Below are 22,412 nucleotides of genomic sequence, written 5' to 3' on the forward strand. Positions count from 1 at the left end.
CTACCAAATATTTCATATAAAGATACTTGACTCTCTACTACTGAAATATAGGATGTCTCCACATTTCACTCTTTTATCCAGTGGGTTTCATTTGTTTTTTTGTGTGTGTTTTCCATATGAAATCAAATGAGCAGTGAATGTTGACAGGCTTATAGGAGGGTAACATTGACTCACCTACCACCCAGCAACTTGTAGTCTTATAACTTACTGTTTTTACATAGAAAAATTCATCTTAAATTGAAATTTTGGTCTAATTCTAAAGATTCTGTTTGGCAGAAGTCATGGGTGTGTATCTGTGTTTCTCTATCCTGGAGATTCAGAAATGCCAAAGGTGTTCTAAGAGTCAATAAACTTGAGTGTTTCTGCATGATACATAAAATGTATCATTCTTTGGGATTTTTTAAAAATTTATTTTGCATTTCTGCACATCTCAGTACTTTTGTTTTAGTTAAAATAACTTGTTACTGTAGAGAACTTATATTTTTTAAAAATGCTGGCTTGGGGCTTCCCTGGTGGCTCAGTGGTTGAGAGTCCACCTGCCGATGCAGGGGACACGGGTTCATGCCCCAGTCCGCGAAGATCCCACATGCCGTGGAGCGGCTGGGCCCGTGAGCCATGGCCGCTGAGCCTGCGCGTCCGGAGCCTGTGCTCTGCAACGGGAGAGGCCACAACAGTGAGAGGCCCGTGTATGTAAAACCTTTTTACAAAACGATCCTCTTTTTAATGGCCTTGGCATCATTGTCAAGTGCCTGTTTGATTCCTTTCAAAGTGTACACGTGTAACAGTTGCCCTGTAGACCTTTGGTGCATCTTGATTCCTTCTTATCATGCTTTGTCAAACATAGGCTTGGCCACAAAGAAACCTGTAAGTAATGGAAGGAAACACTCTACTGGTAAAGAATGTTATGCTCCTGAACCTCTACCACCTGGTGTGTCTGGTTTCCTGCCGTGGCGTACTGCAGAACGTGCAAAAAGGAACAGGTAACGTGCTTGCATTCCCTGTCTTTTTCAGTCATTCAGAATTCTTTATTTTGGAACTTCTATTATGTGGGCGGTCTCTGGTGCTTTCTATAGAGCAAAAAAGATAACTCACACATGGCTTCTGCCTAATGAGCCCTTTAAGGAAGAAAAACAAAAAATAATTGAGAGTTTCAACTTGTTTCTCAAGTGTCACAACAGAGGTAACCCATGGGAGTCATGAGGAGACTAAAATTATCTCCAGTTGGGCAGGTGAGAAAAGTTTCACTAAAGCCAGGTGTAGTTGAGCCAAGCCCTACAGCACAGAAGTAGGAATTTGGATATGTACGAATGGGAAAAAAGACATTTTAGGCATGGGAAATAGTTTAATGCAGAATGGATTAGAAATACGGAGTAGACCTATTCTAAACCAACTGGCTTAACTCAGTAAATCAGCTTTAGTGAGTCAAACTAGCTTTAGCTGATTACTTATCCAGGGGATAGCTGTTCATAGTAATTTTTGTCATAGAACTGTAAATAAAATTGTTGAACTATAGCTTTAGGCTTGCTAAGTGAAATAGATGGCTCTAGATTATTTTCAAGTGACTTACCTGGTAGTATTCACGAAATTGGAGGTTAACAATTGCTTAAGAAAACAAAGAGAATTGATTTTAAATGGTACTTGAAGTAGTTACTGTGTAAAATACGTGTTCAGTTGCTCATGTTAAATGGATGTTTATAATCCCCATTGGACAACTGACTACTTTTTTGCAAATGGTAATGTGAATTGCTGTTGCATTAACTATAGTGTTGAATCCCCAGTCTTTGCACTTGAGTTTAACAACTCTGTGGTTTCCTATCTTCTTTCTGAGACACTTATCTCAGGACCATCCTTGTTGCTTGGAGTGGTAAATTAGAGAATGATTAATATCACCAGTTAAAGAAGTGAGACTGGGGCTTCCCTGGTGGCACAGTGGTTGAGAGTCCACCTGCCGATGCAGGGGACACGGGTTCGTGCCCCGGTCCGGGAGGATCCCACATGCCGCGGAGCGGCTGGGCCCCTGAGCCATGGCCACTGAGCCTGCGCGTCCAGAGCCTGTACTCTGCAACGGGAGAGACCACAACAGTGAGAGGTCCGCGTACTGCAAAAAAAAAAAAAAAAAAAAGAAAAAAAAAGAAGTGAGACTGAAATCTCAACCATCCTGAATGTAGGAACTGAAGGTGCCTCTCAGCAGTTCAGAGAGTTATCTCCAAGCCAGTCGGCTAAATTCTGTACAGTTTTCTCCATAACAGAGCCCTCCAGGTCCTTTTGAGCTTATTTTTATAAACAATTCTGTATGGATACTGTACATAATACTAAATAGTTGTATTAACTAGGTTTAACTGGTGATGTATTTACATCAAGATATAACTTCATTTTGTTGATATCTTTTTAGGGGTTTTCCATTCATCAAAGCTCGTGATGTATGTAATCAATTGCAGGTATGTAGCTATCATATTTATAATATATAGGGGGTTGAATTGGGAAAGGTGGATGGTCATTCTTTTTGCTTTTTAAACGGACAGAGCCTTACAAGAAGCATTTCCCTCTCTGAAATAAATCTTTTTAAAACTTGTCTGGTCGCTCTCCCAATGCAACTGTGTAGTTGTGTGGATTTTTCACACAACCGGCAGCCTTGTGGTTATGTCTGTAAACAAGGAAGCCTGTTCTCCAGTCCGCAAATCAGCTGTTACCCAGTGAAACGAACTTGACTGCCATTTCTGACCCCTCACAGGGAGCTGTCATACTCAAGAATGTTCATATGTTTTCAAGAAATGTTGTTTGCGGGCTATATGTACAAATTCCTGATCTTAAAGCCAATATAAAGCAACATATACCAAACCTCTGCTCTCTCACCAAGGCCACACACATTCCCTCTCTTCTGGCCTCATGGCAAGCTACTACTGTCAGTATCAGATTCTCCTTCCCAGTGCTCTTGGGAGACTGCATAGTTGCTGAGACTGAGAGAAGAGCACTTTGGGTGTCAGTCCTGGCCTTGCATGCCCCGAGGGAGGGGTGTGCGCCTCGTTCTCCTGTTGGGATTTTCCTATGCTGCAGGGTTTGCTGCTTGTTGTCAAAATGATGTCCTAGTGACTTGTCTTCTGCGTAGTTATATAATCCCAGCACACTTCTTTATGATCTGTAGACTTTTATGGGGTTGTGACCAGGTCAGTTTTTAAATGTTTGGAAATGTCATATTGAACAACATTGCAGTGGCAGTGAAGCTTGACAGGAGAATTGTATTACTATTACACTAGTTTTGGCTTAAGGGTGATGAGAAGATGAAATTTTTGATGGGTCAGTTTTAGTTGTGTATGTGTATGTGATTTATTTTTTAAAATTCTAATGTTTATTATTCACAGCTTAGATATGTTGACTTTCTGATTATTCTTCTGATTCTTTATCAGTCCCCTTACTGATGAGTTTTCCTCCGAAAAAGTACATTTTCTTCCAGACTGTTTTTGTCTGATGGTGAAGAATAAATTTTTCATTTGCAGTATAAAGTTGATGTGAGAAAAAATGTTTACCTTGGCTCTTCACTTGGCTTCTGCGAAAGAAACTTAATAAAATAATATGGGCAATTCCCAATACTAATCCTAACCATGTACAACAGAGGTCAGTACAGTAACATAGCAAAAATAAGTTACTGTAATTTTACTTAGTCATTGCCTGTTTTAGACTAAGGAGCAGTGAGAGACATTTATAAATAATGATACCTCAGATTACTTTTGTTAAATGTCCTCTAATATTTGGATATTTGGTATCTGCTTGTGTTATCTTTTATACAATCTTGCCTTCTTTCTTTAAGCAATCAGAATTTCCTGTGACTGTGACAGTAGAGAGTCCTTCCTCCTCAGAAATCGAAGAGGTCGATGATTCCTCAGAAAGTATTCAGGAAGAGCCAGAGAAAATCAATTTGAAACAAGAAGCATTGCAGGTACAAAGTTATCGCTTTAAAGCTGTAGAGAAGATTATTTTTCAAACGGAAGCCTGATTGCAACACTGCAGAGCTTGTGTGAGGGTTCTGTTTTCTCCTCCCATCTGCATTGTATCCCCTTGAATGGTTCCTTAAGCTTAGACCAAGGTGAATGGTGGACATTTGAACTCTAAGAAATAAAAATCAAAACATGTCATTAGTAATATATTTTTCTTTCCTTAGAACCTTAGGATATTAGATTTAGGGAGAACCTTAGTGATCATAAGATAAAGAAATTGAGTTCTGAATGTAGTCAGCTGATTCAGTGCTCTTGTTTTACAGATGAGAAAATTGGCAGTTCTAGTTGAACTCCCTATTTTTTTTTTTTTTTTTTTTTTTTTTTTTTGGTGGTACGCAGGCCTCTCACTGTTGTGGCCTCTCCCGTTGCGGAGCACAGGCTCCAGACGCGCAGGCTCAGCGGCCATGGCTCACGGACCCAGCCGCTCCGCGGCATGTGGGATCTTCCCAGACTGGGGCACGAACCCGTGTCCCCTGCATCGGCAGGCGGACTCTCAACCACTGCGCCACCAGGGAAGCCCTGAACTCTCTTTTTATAAGAGAAAAATATGACCTCATTTTAAATAAAAGTAAAGTTGAAAAAAGTTTTAATGTTGATATTCTCCTTTCCTAAAATAAAAAATACCAAGAAGCTACATTATATTACCTAATAAACCTGATATCTAATGTCATTCCATACTTTTGTTTGTATGGACAGAAAAGAAAAATTGATTTTCATAACAAATTTTTGAACCTCAAAAATAATACATTTATTTTATTTCAACTTTAATGCAGAGCTGAAAATTTCTAGTAAATAAGGGCACACCGGGCTTCCCTGGTGGCACAGTGGTTGAGAGTCCGCCTGCCGATGCAGGGGACACGGGTTCGTGCCCCAGTCCGGGAAGATCCCACATGCCGCGGAGCGGCTGGGCCCGTGAGCCATGGCTGCTGAGCCTGCGCGTCCGGAGCCTGTGCTCTGCAACGGGAGAGGCCACAACAGTGAGAGGCCCACGTACCACAAAAAAAAAAATAATAATAAGGGAACACCATTTGGGGTGACCTTGTCTTTGTGTTACAAAGTCCATGTTTAATTTTTAAAAATTATTTAATATGATTTTCTTTTCATATGAAACATGAAACTTGACAGGTTTCGGAACTAATTATCCCATTATTGTAGGACTATGGAAATTACTATTTGATTTTCAAAAGAGAAAGTTAGATTTTTATTTTTTAATTAAAATTAATGATAATATAGAGAAATTTTAAGAAAAGAACTTAGAAAATTATGAAATGTTAGAGGAGGAGTAACCTATAGTTCATTTAGAGTTGCCCCCTTTTGTTTTATAAATGAGCACCTAAAATTTGTAGCATGTAAGTGGTTTATTAGTAAGTTGCAGAGTACGACAAGACCCTAGAGCATCTAACCCACATTCCTTGTCATTTTAGATGTGTTGTATTCATTTCCTTCACGAGTAGACCAGGAGATTTTATTTCTAAAAGCAATGATAGACACTGGGGAAGACCAAGAAGTTTAAACACCGGGACCACAGAATAGCAGATTCAGAATGCACTGAGAACCCTTTCAGCTCTTGTCTGTTTTGACAATACAGTAAAATGATGGTATCAAAGTGTTTAAGTATATAAGCCCACAACAGTCAAGAGATTTCAACATAGTTTTGAAAGACGGAAGACAAGTGGAAGAGGGTGAAACTGAAGCAGTAGAACAGAGGAAAAGCATCACCTAGAATATGCGCATGGACCACCTTCAACTGAGGAGGAATCTGACCCCACCTGCAGAAGCAGCTCCATGCTCAGATGCACATGTAGGAGAGAGGGTGGGGTTATTTAAAAGTGTGACTGAAATAGGGGAGCTCATTGAAGGGTTGTGTTTGGAGGAGTGGACTCCCAGCCCCGCCCTCACGCTCCTGAAATGAGATGATTTCATTTTGAAAACAGTGAAACTGGGGAGAACTAAGGCAGCTAGTGTGAGTTGTTACCCCCTAGAAAAGAGTGTTTGGGGGGGATGCTATTACAGTTACTCCCCGCTGCTTCCTGCATAAGAAACCAATCAATCGTTGACTTCAGGGAGCTTTCTGCGCTCATTCTTAAATAGAAAATAACTGTCATTTGCCTGATAGTTGAGTAAAGCTTACAACATGAGAGAAGGGGAAAAAGAGAGAAAACATATCCTAGTAGGACCAGGGACAATTTAGGGAACAAAATAATTTAATAAAACCCCCTAATTAGTATCCTGAGAGAGGTTTAAAAAGAGCTAGCCAACTATAAAATAAGACTAGGGGGTTAATTAAAAAGAGAATGGTCAGAAAGCAAAAGAGGTCTCTTGGAAATGAAAATATGGTTGCTGAAAAAAATTCAGTAGGAATTTAAAAAATTTCTCAGTCTATAAAAAAGTAAGACATAATGGAAAATGTGATAGAAATATGTTAGAGAGGCTGCATCTAGGAGATACAACATGTTACTATTAGAAACTTTAGACCCAGAAAAAAAGTGGAGGGAAGCTCTCAAAGGGCAAGAAAATTCCCCACAGCTGAAAGTAGACATCAGGCCTCAGATTGAAAATAGCTGCAAGATGAGCAAGAATAGACTCATACCTAGACACCCTTCATTGTGAAATTTTAAAATACTGAAAAAATAAAATAAAATAGAATAAACTACTGAGAGGATACATTCATTCCAGAGAGAAAAATACTGGGTCACCTAAAAAAAAAAGTTAAAATCTGACTTTATCATAGTTGTCATCAGCACCATGGATCCTGGAAGGCATTAGAAAGATACCTCCAAAGATTTTCAGGCACATAATTTTCACCCTAAGGTTTTGTATGTAGCCAAACTATCAGTCATAAGTGGAGGCTGAATAAGATATTTTGTACATAAAGAAATTTGAAAATTTTACCTCCTGTGCTACACCTTAAGCTATTTATAGAAATAATCCAGCAAAATGAGGCAATAAACCAAGAAGGAAGGTAATAGGGGATTCAGTGCAGATTGCAGCTAGTCTAGGGTGGAGAGGCTTCTATTGATTGTGTGATTGAGAGCTTAGAAACACCTTGAGGCATATTGTACTTACTAGGTATTAGGCACTGTTGGAAGGGAGGAGGGAGAGGAAGAGGAGAAGGAACTTGAACTCCAGAGACGAAAATGCTATACTGACATAAACATGAAGCAGACTAAATTATGGTTGATTTTTAACCTACTATTGGTGAGGAAGGGAAGAATCCACTTAAACTTGACACTATAGATGTCCCCCTTTTCAGTGACACACAGGGGTAATGACCACCTATCTAATTTGTTGTCCAAACCAGAACACTTTAATAGTGTAAGGAGGTGCTATAATGCTGTAACATCAGGACAACAGGTATAAACTGGAACAGCCCAAGGCAGCTTGGGGTATGTGGTCACCCTACACAAGGGCAGTGACACTGAAACAGTATAGAAGGAGGTATAGTCTGTATACAGAGACACAATACATCTGCAGTGGGCAATATTAATTTAATTGTAATAATGGAAATACTGTCTTCGTTTGCAGCTTTTATTGTCAACTTGCATGTAATAACAAATAACTAACCTAAACTATACTTAGCATGTATTAGTATTAACTTGGTATGTACTGAAATGTATTGTGTACTAATATGTACTTAGTATATATTATGCTCTAAGTGTTTTTGCATATATTAACTCATTTAATCCTCTGAATAGCCTTATGAGGTTGGTGCTAATATCATTCCCACTTTTCAGAAAAGGAAGCTAAGACAGGGAAGGAACTTGCCCAGGCTGTACCTAATTTAGGGCTGGATTGAGGCTTTGAGTTTAGACTCTCTGCCTGTTCTCTTAAACATTACTCCGTACTGACTCTCAAATAACGGAAGACTTAACTGCACATAGAACAGAATATAAATTTCAACTTTGACAACATAAAAGCTAGGTTTGGAAGGTAGACAGGAGGTAGAAAAAAGGGAAGATGGTATGAATGTCCTCATTTTTACAAAGCATGACGTTGAGAGAGTTTATAGTTGATCAACAATGTAGGTGTTTAAGTATATCACTACAAGTCAAAGAGATCATGAGCAGTGGAATAACTAATGATGACATAACTTTACTGAGCAGTGTGGACATAGGAAATTGTGTAAAGGAACTAAACCCTTACTTAGTAAATTAGAAAGTTAACAGATAATGCCTCAAATTTAGTGAGAAAATGGTCATGTAAGAGTATTACTTGGAAATGGAGAAGAATTCAAAATAACAATAGTTGGGGGCTTCCGTAGTGGCGCAGTGGTTGAGAATCTGCCTGCTAATGCAGGGGACGCGGGTTCGAGCCCTGGTCTGGGAGGATCCCACATGCCGCAGAGCAGCTGGGCCCGTGAGCCACAACTACTGAGCCTGCGCATCTGGAGCCTGTGCTCCGCAACAAGAGAGGCCGCGACAGTGAGAGGCCTGCGCACCGTGATGAAGAGTGGCCCCCGCTTGCCACAACTAGAGAAAGCCCTCGCACAGAAACGAAGACCCAACACAGCAAAAATAAATAAATAAATAAATTCCTACCCCCAACACCTAAAAAAAAAAACAATAGTTGGACTTACCTGGTGGCGCAGTGGTTAAGACTCCACCTGCCAATGCAGGGGACATGGGTTTGAGTCCTGGTCCAGGAAGATCCCACATGCTGCAGAGCAACGAAGCCCGTGCGCCACAGCTACGGAGCCTGCGAGCCACACCTACTGAAGCCCGCGCGCCTAGAGCCTGTGCTCCACAACAAGAGAAGCCACCGCAATGAGAAGCCCACGCACCGCAACGAAGAGTAGCCCCTGCTCGCCACAACTAGAGAAAGCCTGCAGGCAGCAATGAAGACCCAACACAGCCAAAAATAAATAAATATTTATTTATTTTTATTTTTATTTTTAAAATTTTTTTGCTGTACGCGGGCCTCTCACCGCTGTGGCCTCTCCCGTTGTGGAGCACAGGCTCCGGACACGCAGGCTCAGCAGCCATGGCTCACGGGCCCAGCCGCTCCGCGGCATGTGGGATCCTCCCGGACCAGGGCACAAACCCGCGTCCCCTGCATTGGCAGGTGGACTCTCAACCACTGCACCACCAGGGAAGCCCAATAAATAATAATTTAAAAATTTAAAAATAACAATAGTTGACTTAAACCTCATAAAAAAGGAAATCCAAACAGCCAGTAAACACGAAAAATGTACGACTTCATTAAATAATAAGAGAAAAATGAGTCAAAACCAGTGAAACTACATGCCAATCAGATTGACAAATACATAAATAAAGTTTGGTAGTATCAGGTATTGTAGACCTGGAGTACTATGGGAATCTTCTACCCTGCTTATACTGGAGTATAAATCAACACAGCTTCTTTGGAAAGCATTTAGCACGCTCCATCAACTGAAGGTATATAAATACCCCGTGACCCAGCAGCCCTCACCCCCGCCCTGTATAAATGCACCAGGATAACCGGTACAGCAGGATTCCTGTCCATGATTTGCATTAGCACAAACTGAAAAAAACCCCAAATGTCCATTAAGAATCAAAAATTAAATAAATTATGTGTATTCGTACAGTGGGAAGACTATCCAGCAATAAAATTGAATGAACTAGAGCTACAGGCAGCAATGTGGATGAATTTTTTAAACCAATGTTGAGTGAAAGAAATAAGATAGAGAAGACTTCATATACTATGATCCTCTACATAAAGTTAGATGTTGACAAAACTAAACTATTTTGTTAGGGATGCATGCAGGTTAAAGGAAATGATTGTTAAGAAATGAGGATGGTGTTTAACTGGGAAGAGGGAAGGAGCTTGTGATGAGAAAAGGATATGGGGGGTTTTTGAGATGCTGACAAGTATCAATACTTTCAGATTTGAGTAGTGGTTATGTAAGGATTCTCTTTTTATTTGTCACATTGACAGTTTTTTTCTGTGCGCTTCTCAGTACACATATTGTATTTTACAGTTAAAAACCTGCTTAAAGAATCGGTCGCTTCTTGAGTGCTGGATGTGGGAGTGGGATGAGACCATTTCATTTTAAACCCTTCACTACTGTTTGCATTCGCATGTTCATTCATTCAGCATTAATTGAACATATTCTATGTACCAAGCACTCTTCTAATTTTATATGTGTTTTAATTCATGTAATCCTCATGAGAGCTCTGTGATATGGGAGCTTATCTCCATTTTATAGATGAGGAAGTTGAGACTTAGAGTTACAGAACTTGTCCAAGGTTATATAGCTAATGGGTAGGGCCAGGCCCATTTGCCTCAGAGAATCTGAATTTTTAAAATATAATCTAAAAGAGAATTTAATTACTAATTATAAGCAAAAAAATTGTACATTAAAGAAGATGACAAGTTTTCATCTATTCAGTTAGAGAAAAACATACAGTCTATCTTTCACACACATACATCTTGTATTGGCAGGGATTTTCCTTATTAAGCAATTATTTATTGACCATCTACTTTGTGCTAGGCACAGGTGCTGGGGCTAAACACTTAATAAAATACACTCCCTTCTTCAAATAACTTGCACTCTAAGTGAGGAAGTAAGCCAACAGTTATAATAGAGGTTATATACCAAGTGATACATCACTGATGGCAGTATAAAATCTTAGAAACCTTTTGGAAAGAAGTTTGGAGATAGGTACCTCAGAGCCTTAAAAATGTTCATTTGCTTTGATCTCAAACTCATTTTTATGGATTTATTGCAAGAACGTCATTCTCAATATGGAAAAAAGCCTTCATGTATAAAAATGGTTATTTTGTCTTATAATATTGAAAAGTTGGAGAGAATTTAAATGTGTAAAATGGTTAACCAGTAAACCCACCCAGTGGAATATTTTGTAGCCCACAAAAAAAATCAAGGTTATGAATCCCTTGATTATATGAGAAATGATTGATTTCAATGTTAAATGGAAAAAAGTTGAACATAAAATTTAATATACAATATGATGGGAACTTTGTCCCAGAAAAATCACCCTAGCCAGTGTACAGAAGGGAGGAAGGAGAGCAGATGACAGGAAGGAAAGTTATTCCAAAGCCTTATCATTAGTCTTACTTAAGTAATAGAATATCAAGCAATTTTACTTTCTAACTTTTTTGGTTCCGTATTTCCATGTAAGGGACATGAATTATTAATACTTTGTAGGAGGAGGGTACACTTTTTCACAAAAATTTAACACTGTGTTCTAATTTAACACTGTGTTCTAATTCCCTCCACTAGAGGGAGAAACTATTTCATGTAATTGCACTTCGATGTGCTATTTAGAACCAGTCAGGAATTTTTAGTCTACTTTCCTCTGACTGTGGTGAGGTTTTTTTGTTTGTTTGCTTATTTGTTTAGAATTTCTTTGAGATCAGTTTTAGAAGATTTATTAAACCATTATATTAAACGCAGAGGAATTTTGCAATTTTTTTCCCTTTTTCGCCATTGAAAACTTGGCTGGCTTTAGTAATGAAACATTAAAGAATTTGAAGTTATTAGACTCTCAATTTTTAAAATAGGTTCTAAATATAAAAATATATGTTCATTGAGCAAATTTTTGAAAACAATGAACAACTTATTGAAGGAAATAAAAGCCACCTCTGCATGTACACACACCTAATCTGCTCTTTTGTCTTAAAAAAGTATCAAAAATGTTTTGTCATGTCACTAAATAACTCTTCTACATCAGAGAATTTGATTAAGCTTATGCACCATCTCCCAGGAAAAACGCACAGATATATATATATATATATTTTTGTGTGTGTGTGTGTGTGTGTGTGTGTGTGTGTGTGTGGTACGTGGGCCTCTCACTGCCGTGGCCTCTCCCGTTGCAGAGCACAGGCTCCAGACGCGCAGGCCCAGCAGCCATGGCTCACGGGCCCAGCCGCTCCACGGCATGTGGGATCCTCCCGGACCGGGGCACGAACCCATGTCCACTGCATCGGCAGGCGGACTGTCAACCACTGCACCACCAGGGAAGCCCCGCACAGATATATTTTGAATGTAGAACTCCTGAAGCCCATTTATTAACTCTGGTTGAGACCTCTTGTCATTCTTTTCTTAGTGGCTTCATAGCGCATTCCTTCAGATGGTGAGCTATTTTTATTTAAACCAGTCCCAATTTGGAGGCTCTTAGCTTTCTTCTAGGGTTTGGTTATAAACAATCTTATGACATCATGTTGGTAGATAAATCTTTGCCCACATCTTTGATTTTCTTAGGGTAAACTCCTGATGTAGGATTGTTGTTAGATACCAAAAGCTACTCTCCAGAAAGTGATACCAGTTCCTCTCCCAATGACGGCATATAATAGAGTTCCTCATTCTTTAAGTGATTGCTCAAAGCAGTTAAAATGTATAAATATACCGTTCTGTTTTCATAAGTATAGGTATTCTGATTGTTTATCGCTGCATAAGAAACCACCCCGAAACAGTGGCCTAAAACAATGACAGTCATTTATTTTGTTCACGAACCTGGAGGTTGAGTAGAATATTAATTCTTTTACTATACTCCTACTGACTGAAAACAATACCTATTTGACTAGCTCACAGTTCCGTAGGTCAGAAGTCCAGGCACAGCGTGACTGGGCTTCCTGCTCAGATACACATGGGAACATGTGGGTTCCCTCCTGAGAGTGTTAAAGCACGTGAAATTTAAGTATAAGACATTGAGCCCCAAACGGTGGATGTTCACCATAGTTTGTGTGGGTCACAGAGCTGAAATCAAGATGTCAGTCTGGCTGTGTTAGCATCCAGAGGCTCTGGGAAAGAATGCCTCCAAGCTTCTTCGGCTTGTTGGCATAATTCAGATTCTGCAGTTGCAGGACAGAGGTCCCCATTTCCTTGCTGGCTGTCATTCGGGGGACAGTCTCAGCTCCTAGAGGCCTCTCGCTTGCCTTCCCTGCTGCAGCATTGGACTTCTTCAGAGCCAGCAATGGAGAGTCTCCCTCTTGTCCCTTTTGTACTTCAATTTAGGAAGAGTTCAGGTCCTTTTTATGGGGTGCCTGATTAGGTCACATCCACCTCGAATAATCTCCCTATCTTAAAAAATCAACTGATTTTGAACCTTAGTTACATCTGCAAAATCCCTTCACTCCAGCACCTAGATTTAGGGCTTGATTGGATGATTGGAAGGTTTGTGTACTTCAGTTAGTAGGAGTCTTAGGGGATCTTATAGAATTCTGCCTATTGCAAGCAGTGTCCCCACTTCAAGGACCTAAGTGTCTTAGTTCTTAAAACTCATAAGAGAGTTTATCAGTGTTCATTTTATTTTATTGACCTTGGTGATGGGAAGACTACCAGCTCCGTGAACAGGAATGGCACCGAGCTTCCTGAGTTCCCACTGTGGCTCTGCTACTTAGTGGTGTGACCTTGGCTGTTACTCTACTTCTCTGCCTCTGTTTTCCTCATCTGTAAAACAGCATAGAGTTAGTGATTGTTTTTTCCTCGTAGGGTTTTATTGGGTTTTTAAAAATAAATTTTATTTATTTATTTATTTATTTTTGGCTGTGCTGGGTCTTCATGGCTGCTCGCGGGCTTTCTCTAGTTGCGTTGAGCGGGGGCTACTCTTTGTTGCAGTGCACAGGCTTCTCACTGCGGCGTCTTCTCTTGTTGTGGAGCACGGGCTCTAGGCACACGGGCTTAGTTGCTCCGCAGCATGTGGGACCTTCCCAGACCAGGGCTCGAACCCTTGTCCCCTGCACTGGCAGGCGGATTCTTAACCACTGCGCCACCAGGCAAGCCCCCCTTAGGGTTTTGATGATTAGATTACTTAATGCCCAGAGAACGCCAGGAACAGTGCTTGACTGTAAATTGCTTTAAAAGTGATTACTTTTTTAAAAAATGCTTTTGAATCTGCAGTTATGCAATTCAGTTATGTTAAGCATGTTCATTAATAGGACTTCCTACTATAAAGAGACCCACAAATAAAAGTAAGATTTTTCTTTCTTGGTCTTAACTTTTTATTTCTGACTTACTATGTTATACGCATATGGCTTTTATGGTGGGCTGCCACAAATTTATGTTGGAAAGAGTGGAATTTAAATAAATCTTTACTATGCTAATTTGATAGATTTTGATAATTCATTTCACTAGCATGGTATGATATTACCAGTAGCAGACTAAAATCTGAGTTCACTTCTGGCTCTGCCCCTAAATCCTGATGAGACCTATAGCTGGAAAGGCTTTTGGATATTATACTATGAATTATTATAATATTTACTCTGTTTGTTTAGGAAAAACTGGAGGAGTGCCTAAAGCAGTTAAAGGAGGAAAGAGTAATAAGACTTAAGGCTGATAAACGAGTCAGTGAGGTAAACAAGTTTCTTCTTCTGCTTTTGAGAGTGTTTTGGTTTTATTTTGATTAGATTTTAAGCCATATACACATAGTTTATATGTAATATGTTGTAATATGTTGTAATATGTATATAAAACTGTAATATGTTGCAAATTGGTTGTATCATATGGACTTTTGCATTTACTGGTATTTAGTGATCATATGACCTATATTCCAGAAAGCATATTTTTAAAAATGTGAGAATCTGGTTTTGTGTGTGTGTGTGTGTGCTTTTATATGACATTAGCTTGTTTTCTGTTCATGATTCTTTGATTCAAGAAAGCACTTTTTGTGCATATACTGTATATACAGTAACATAAAAGACATGTTGAGACTCTCCTGGCAATGAATTAGGAAAGGGAATCATTTAAATAAATTTAAGATATTGGAAAACTTCTAAGAATGCAATGAAAGATAAAAATATATACTATGAGAATTACATTAGGTAATGTGCATGAAAGCAGGGCATAATCTAAAAAGTTCTATCTAAATGTAATTTATCACAGGGTGAGTGTAGGGAGGAATTTTTGAAAGTGCATCCATTGGATTGGCAGACACTCATTCAATAAATGTTGAGCACCTGCTCATGTAAGGCAAAAGGGGCATCATGAACATTAACGGCCTTTCTGAGAAATACAAGAGTTGAGCTTACAGGGGGTTTTAAGTGCATAGATGATGAGCAGAAGGGGAAGAGTGCACGGGGGTGAATATTTTCAAGAAGCCAAAGAAAATATTGGTGATCGTACATTTAATAAATTGGGTTGGGTATGATTTAGGACTTTTAAACGTAAGCATTAGATATTTTACTCACTAAAGTTAATTCTTAACATTCAGCAGAGTTGTAATATGTTTTGTCCAAATCAGATTCTATATTTCATTTTCTAATTTAAGGGAAACTTAAAGCAGGTAATTTTCTAATGTGGAATGAGGCTCCAATATGATTTTAACCAGTTAGAAATGTGATCTTTTGTGAGATATCATTAATAAAATGATAACTTTAGTTTATTTATATACCACCTAAGTGTTATATAGGAAACTTTGTTGGGTGCCTGTGGGTTTTGGTTATTATGTGATGTGGTCTCTGTCTTTACTGGTGGAGAGTTAGGTTAGTTACAAATTAATTACATTTTGAGTGTTTTAGTTTTGTTCCTTGAAATTAGACAAGGCTACTTTGGATGACAATGAGAAAAAATCATGTCAGACATTTTCAGTTTTCTTTTATAGCTGGAACATGAAAACGCCCAGTTAAGAAATATGAATTTCTCTTTGTCTGAAGCCCTTCATGCTCACTCATTGACAAGCATGATCCTGGATGATGAAGGTGTTTTGGGCAGCATTGAGAATTCTTTTCAGAAGTTCCACGCTTTCTTGGATCTCCTTAAAGATGCTGGGTTAGTTCATTTCTCTTCATGGCGTTCTTCTCTTTGCGACTATAATGGTAGTTTGCTGAGGAACTGGAGCAGTTTTCATCATTTCCATGGGCATATTTAGCCAAATTTAGTGTAATTATAGGTAATATAGTGGACTTTTTTAAATGAGCAATTAAATTTTTTAAGAACTGCAAATAGGGGAGCCTGCTTTGGTAGAGTGGGGAGCCCATTATAGAAGAGTAACCTGTAGACAGAGTAATTAATAGGTATAGTTTTTTGTAAAGACTAAATTGAAGGCAGTTTTCATTGAAAATATTCGGGAATGCATAAGAATTTTCCTATCTTTCACTTATTTGCTCGTTTGATAAGTTTAAGTTAAAGTTATTTTTGTCTTAGACATAAAAATTACTGTTAATCTGCAGGGAAGATATAGGTCAGTGGTTCTCAACTGGGAGCAATTTTGCTGAAAGAGGGAAGTGGAGATTGATAGTTGATGGAGTGGTGTTTTGTCAGTGAATGAATTGGTGTTGGGAAGGAAGGAACAAACACATTCTTGGAAACGAGGAAAGGTGGTAAAGAGGTGTGGGAATGGAGGTGTGAGAGGCAGTGGACGAGGTGCATGGTAGATGTTGAAGCTGCTAGTGAGACAGTGTTTAAAATGGAGCGGTAATAGGTAAGGGGATGGGATGTGTCCTAGAGGATGAATCTGGAAAGGGCTGAGAATTTGGGGGAGAGAAAGGTTTGTAGTCAGGGGTAGGATGTTGACTTTTAAGATTTTAGAAGTATTTCGTGATTGTAGGTCTGGGGAAACCTAAACTGCTCTTCTGTGATTATAATAACCTTTGTCTTTTCTCCTTTCCTCCTCTGATCCAGGCTTGGGCAGCTGGCCACAATGGCTGGTATAGATCAGTCAGATTTTCATTTACTAGGTCGTCCCCAGATGAATTCTACTGTTAGTAGTCCACCTAAAGAAGAAAAGAAGGCACTTGAAGAAGAAAAATCAGAATCAAAGCAGAGTGCCCTAGGACAAATGCAAAATATCCAAGTAAGTGGACAGAACAGCACTTAATGATTCCAAGAGTGATCAGCAAAAAGGAAATGATCAAGTCATAGAGGAAATAATAATGATCAGTCTCTAATAGTTCACATGCTCGGGAACTAGAAGACTCTGGAGTCCTTTCCAAATCTGAGATTAGTAAATGTGTGCCCATTTCATGATACTGTATTGTTGTAAATAAGAAAACTGGAAGTTCTTTAGAAAATTTATGAGTTTAAGCAAACTATCCTTAATGAAGAAAGAAAACATTAGAGAAAATATTCCAAATTTTAAATTGTATAAACGTCTATTCTATTCATATTTTATCTAGGTTTCTATTTGTATGCAGTCAGCTTACAATGAAGGAACACTAATGAAGGTACACGTACTGATATAGATAACTTTTAAAATAAGTAATCCAGACATAGCTAATAGGTAACATATTATAGTGACTCCCCTGGTCATGGGAATGGGAAGGGAGACCTGTCACCTCTTCCTCCAGCCTCACTTGGAGTCCCCTTCGCCCACCTCGGCCAATCTCAGACTGGTCTTGGGAACTGACAGCTTGAGAACACAGTCTGGTCAACAAACTATGTACTGTTTACATGTGCCTGGAGGATAGAAAAGAAATTAATTTTCTTAAACCTTACAGAGTAGGGTTTATTTTTAGTGAGGGAAAGGAAATGGGTAATAACTACCCCAATCACCAAAGTCTGAAAATATAGTGGACATAGCCTTGGATATAGCTAGGTTAAGCTGAGAATCACTTGGCAAGATATAATTAGAAAGAAGCGGGCTCTGATATCTTCTGAATAATCAATTGACTGTCTTAATAATAATATCGCAGAGTAACATTGAAGTTTTGAGCTCTACTTTTTAATGGTTGGCTTTGTTCATCACTGAATTTTTGTCTTGTCTTTTGTTTTTCCTTCCAGTTTCAGGAAATTACAGGTGATGCTAGGATTCCTTTGTCTCTCGACTCCTTCCAGGTCCCAGTCTCTACTCAGGAGGCCTTAGAAACTTCCATAGATAACCTGGGGGTCCCAGTCACAGAGCAGTGGCAGGAGTCTTTTGAAGATTTCATTGCTAGAACATGTCCTGCTTCAGCAGATGTCATTTGTGGAACTGGAAGTCAAAGAAAAGAAGAGGAATTATCTAGAAATAGCAGGTCTTCTTCAGAGAAAATGACCAAAGCAGGTGAATATACCAAAAAATACTCTGCTAAGAAACAACCTGGGAAAGACCTGCATTCCTGCTCTGACTCACCTGTAAAGCAGAAAAGCAAAGGAATTGGGCAAAATAATTCTTTGGTTAATAAAGCTATTAAAAGTGAGTCTTCGAAAAAACATGTTTCTGTTAAGAAAGAGAGTAGAATAGTGACTGTTTCATCAAAGACAACTAAAACTAAACTCAGTCTACTAGAACATTCTGAAAGTGATACTCTTGGATCTGATTGTAAATTTCAAGAAAGCATCCATACTCTATCACGCCTAACATAAGTCTAAATCTTTTAAAATTATGTTTTTGCCTTCAAATTTTAATAAATTACTTATGTTTTTAGTATAGCATATGGTGTTTTAAAATACTTGACTGGAAGCCATTAGAGAAAGATTTATCTATACCTTTTTATTATAATGAAAGTTTTGGTGTATTTTTCCTTGTGACAGTTTGCACCATTCTTCAGCTAGTGTTTACTGAGGGCTTCATAGGTACAGTACTTTTCTGGGTGCTATTGCTTTCAGCAGTGAACAAAAAAAAGCCTTTACTCTCCTGGAACTAACACTCTGGTGGGAGAAAACATAAACAACAAAGCAGGGTAAGGGGTAAAAAGAGATGGGAATAATAAATGGAATAGTTTTACCATTTGGTTAAATGTCAAACTATTATAAATCATATGGCCAGAAGCCATTGATGTATTTTAATTCACAATAACCAGAGAGCATCAGACATCTACCGAGGCACTTAACCGTGTTTATGGATTACAGCAACGCTATGAGGTAGGGAACTATTACCATCCCCATTTTATAGATGAGGAGTCTGAGGAGACATTATGTGAGTTGCCCAGAATTACACAGCTGTAAGTAAGTGGGAAGCTGGGATGTGACCAGAACCCATGCTCTTTTTTTTAATGTATGGACTTTATTATGTTTCATTTGTTTCTGATTTATGTGATTTTTTTAAAGATTTTTTTTTGATGTCGACCATTTTTAAAGTCTTTATTGAATTTGTTACAATATTGCTTCTGTTTTATGTTTTGATTTGTTGGCCGCGAGGCATGTGGGATCTTAGCTCCCCGACCAGGGATCGAACCCTCACCCCCTGCCTTGGAAGGCGAAGTCTTAACCACTGGACCACCAGGGAAGTCCCCCTTATGTGATTATTTTTATGGCAATTTTTTTATATTTTATTTTATTTTATTGTATTTATTTATTTATTTTTGCTGTACGCGGGCTTCTCACTGTTGTGGCCTCTCCCGTTGCGGAACACAGGCTCCGGACGCGCAGGCTCAGCGGCCATGGCCCACGGGCCCAGCCGCTCTGTGCGCGGCATGTGGGATCTTCCTGGACCGGGGCACGAACCCGTGTCCCCTGCATCGGCAGGCGGACTCTCAACCACTGCGCCACCAAGGAAGCCCTATATTTTATTTTTTATTGACGTATAGTTGAATTACAGTGTTGTGTTAATTACTGCTGTACAGGAAAGTGACTCAGTTATACATTTATATACATTCTTTTTCATATTCTTTTCCATTATGGTTTATCACAGGATATTGAATATAGTTCCCTGTGATATACAGTAGGGCCTTTTTGGTTTTTTAAAAATACATCCACTTTTTAAAAAAATAAATGTATTTATTTATTTTTTATTTTTGGCTATGTTGGGTCTTCGTTGCTGTGTGCGGGCTTTCTCTAGTTGTGGTGAGCGGGGGCTACTCTTCGTTGCAGTGCACGGGCTTCTCATTGCCGTGGCTTCTATTGTTGTGGAGCACGGGCTCTAGGTGCATGGACTTCAGTAGTTGTAGCACGCGGGCTTCAGTAGTGACTCGCGGGCTCTAGAGCACAGGCTCTGTAGTTGTGGCGCACAGGCTTAGTTGCTCCGTGGCATGTGGGGTCTTCCTGGACCATGGCTCGAACCCGTGTCCCCTGTATTGGCAGGAGTATTCTTAACCACTGCGGCACCAGGGAAGTCCCATGTAGGACCTTTTTGTTTATCCATCCTGTATATACACCAGTTTGCATGTGGTAATCCCAAACGCCCAATCCAACCCTCTCCCACCCCCTCCCCCTTGGCAACCACCAGTCTATTCTCTGTGTCCCTGGTTCTGTTTCTGTTTCACAGATAGGCAGAACCCAGGCTCTTAATTACTTTGTTATCCTGTTTCCTTGTTAAGAGAGGAAGCGTTTAAGGAAGGCACTGAGAGAGAAGCCAGTGAGCACTAGAAGTGCAAAAGAGTGGGGCTATCAGAAAGCATACCTGTCTCCTTCCCCAATCTGAGCAGAATTTTTAAACGGCAGAGTATGTGATGACAGATCTCTGGATTAAATTATGTCTCCCTGGTAAACATGCACAGATAAGTCTTTAGTTCAACCAGACTGAAAGGTGAGATCAGAGAAAAGCTGGAGTGTCAGATTTCTTCTAGAAGGTCCTGCCTGATTGTTACTAAGAGGACTACTACAGTACTAGTTAGTTCATTAGTCATGGATTGAGTGTTAGAGGAGTGAAACAATGAGCAAGATGTAGTGTTGGCCCTTTAGCAGTGGAGTGAGAGGGGAAGACGCACAGCAGATGTCTCATCCTGCACGTGACATGCTGTGCCGGGCATATTCAGGGCGTTTAGTCAGTGTTTGTGGAAGAAGAGGGGGAGCTGTGAGGCAAAGAAAAGTCATCGAAAGAGGCAGTCCCTAAGCTAAGTCTTAAAGGACTCGTGAAAAACTGGTGAGTCAGCCGGCGAAGGGCAAGGACACTCAAGGCAGAGAGGACAGCAGAAGTCCAGAGCCGTGAGTGTGAGAGGGGTGTGTTACGGAGCCACAGGCACAGGCTCTGGAGGATCAGTGCAGTGTCCCCAGGCAGCGGCAAGTGCCCCTAAAGGAGGCAGCGAGGAGGAGGAGAGCGGGTCTTAACCACCCATGTGCGTGGAGCTGGTTTCCTCAGATAATAGCTAAGAATGGAAAGGACGAGTTCAGGTGGCATTTTAGACCACTGACGTCAGTATGGATGAGCAATTTGAAGAAGCCTGGAGATAATTATGCCCCACTCTTCTGAGGAAGCGTGTTTTTTATTTTCAAGTGGGACTTTCACGCTACCACCTCCTCTCCTGTCCCTACTGAAAGATTTATAGGCCGGCAGAAGGGAGAAACTGGCTTAAGTAAAGTTAATCAGGTTTCTTTACTGTACAGCTTCTTGGGGCTGCTGTAGGCTAGTGTTCATTCTGGATCATCACAGCAGGCATATGGTACACAGCCATCCGCAAATCTATTTGTCTGTAGAGTCCTCTTTTAATAGAAGTGTCTAACAACTGGTTCCACCAAACAGCAATTTGGTAACTTCTAGACCAGGTAATAGCAAGAAGAAAGGGGTCTGAAATAAGGTATAGATGAAGGGAGGAAATAAGTTCTAATTGTATTTAGAAAATTACAAGCAAGACTTGGTCTTGGGAAGTAAGGAAGAAGTAGGAGGCAGAGGCTGGACCCCCATCTGTGTGACTAAGGTTGGGTGGTGGTATCATTGAGCTTGGAAATAGGGAATAAAGAACTGAATTGGGGAAAAGACTTTACTTCTGGACATGTTGAATTTTAAAGCACCTGTAGAATTCAGGGGACAAACTGATAGATAACTGGATATGCATGTGAAGACATGGAAAGATAAAAATTTGAATGTCATCAGCACATATAAGCAGTCATTGAAATCATGAAAATGGATGAGATTTCAGAGAATTGTGGGTACTGTCAAAGTTTAAGTAATAAGCAGAGAAAGAATTCTGGGAAGGAGAGAGGTGATAGAGTTTCAAGAAGGAGGAAGTAGATGACAGTGTCATACTTCAGAGACTGTAAGTGTCCACTGGATTTGGGCAGTTAGGTCCCCAGTGGCCTTAGAGCCGTTCAGTGAAGTGGTGGACAAGAAAGCCAGATTGCAATAAATTGAGGGTGTAGGGCTGCCTGTGGGGGCCAGGCAGGGCCTAGTGAAGACAGTGGGAATAGGCTACTCTGAAGGAGTTTGGATGAAAAGAGAAAATAATTAGCAAAAAAGAATTTTTTAGAATGAGAAGGACTTATATTTTATATGTTGAAATGAAGGAACCGATAAAGGAGATCCTGAAGATGTAGATAAGTAACTTAGAGAATTGGGGAAACATGGAAATATGGATAAGAAAAAAAACCTTGCACAGTATATAAAAAGCACTTGTATCCTTCGAGTTGGATGGATACTGGTAAGTTTGGGAGGAAATAAAGGTAAGAAGAGATAGAAGTTAAATGAGTTTATACTGATAGCCTCAGTTTTCTTTGACACAGATTTTTCAGAGACATATATACACATACATAATTATACTTTTAAAATTCTTTCATATTTACATGTCTTATTGATCATTTGAAGTGATTCCATTAAAAATTATAAATATGGATACTTTGCTGCTTAATATGTACAATTTTAGTACTTCGTTAAACTTTCAATACTAAACCTAAAGCAATGTCACTTAATTGAA

At 39.6% G+C, this 22,412-nt stretch overlaps 1 protein-coding gene across 2 annotated transcripts in view; it reads left to right on the forward strand.

Annotated features, from left to right (window-relative positions):
• Positions 1 to 18,210, forward strand: part of CEP78 (centrosomal protein 78) — a gene marked incomplete at both ends in the record, with an annotated part of 33,203 nt that extends 14,993 nt beyond the window's left edge. The window contains 8 exons of one of the 2 annotated variants that reach the window (XM_079706188.1): positions 845 to 980; positions 2,393 to 2,438; positions 3,806 to 3,934; positions 14,205 to 14,282; positions 15,530 to 15,696; positions 16,549 to 16,720; positions 17,043 to 17,090; positions 17,647 to 18,210. In XM_079706188.1, coding sequence (XP_079562314.1) covers positions 845 to 980; positions 2,393 to 2,438; positions 3,806 to 3,934; positions 14,205 to 14,282; positions 15,530 to 15,696; positions 16,549 to 16,720; positions 17,043 to 17,090; positions 17,647 to 18,210 — 1,340 coding nt within the window. The remainder of the gene's footprint in view (positions 1 to 844; positions 981 to 2,392; positions 2,439 to 3,805; positions 3,935 to 14,204; positions 14,283 to 15,529; positions 15,697 to 16,548; positions 16,721 to 17,042; positions 17,091 to 17,646) is intronic. The other variant, XM_079706189.1, reaches the window with a different exon arrangement.
• Positions 18,211 to 22,412: the final 4,202 nt, after the last annotated feature.

The sequence above is a fragment of the Hyperoodon ampullatus genome, assembly GCF_949752795.1.
Source record: "Hyperoodon ampullatus genome assembly, chromosome: 6".
NCBI classification, from domain to species: domain Eukaryota; kingdom Metazoa; phylum Chordata; class Mammalia; order Artiodactyla; family Ziphiidae; genus Hyperoodon; species Hyperoodon ampullatus.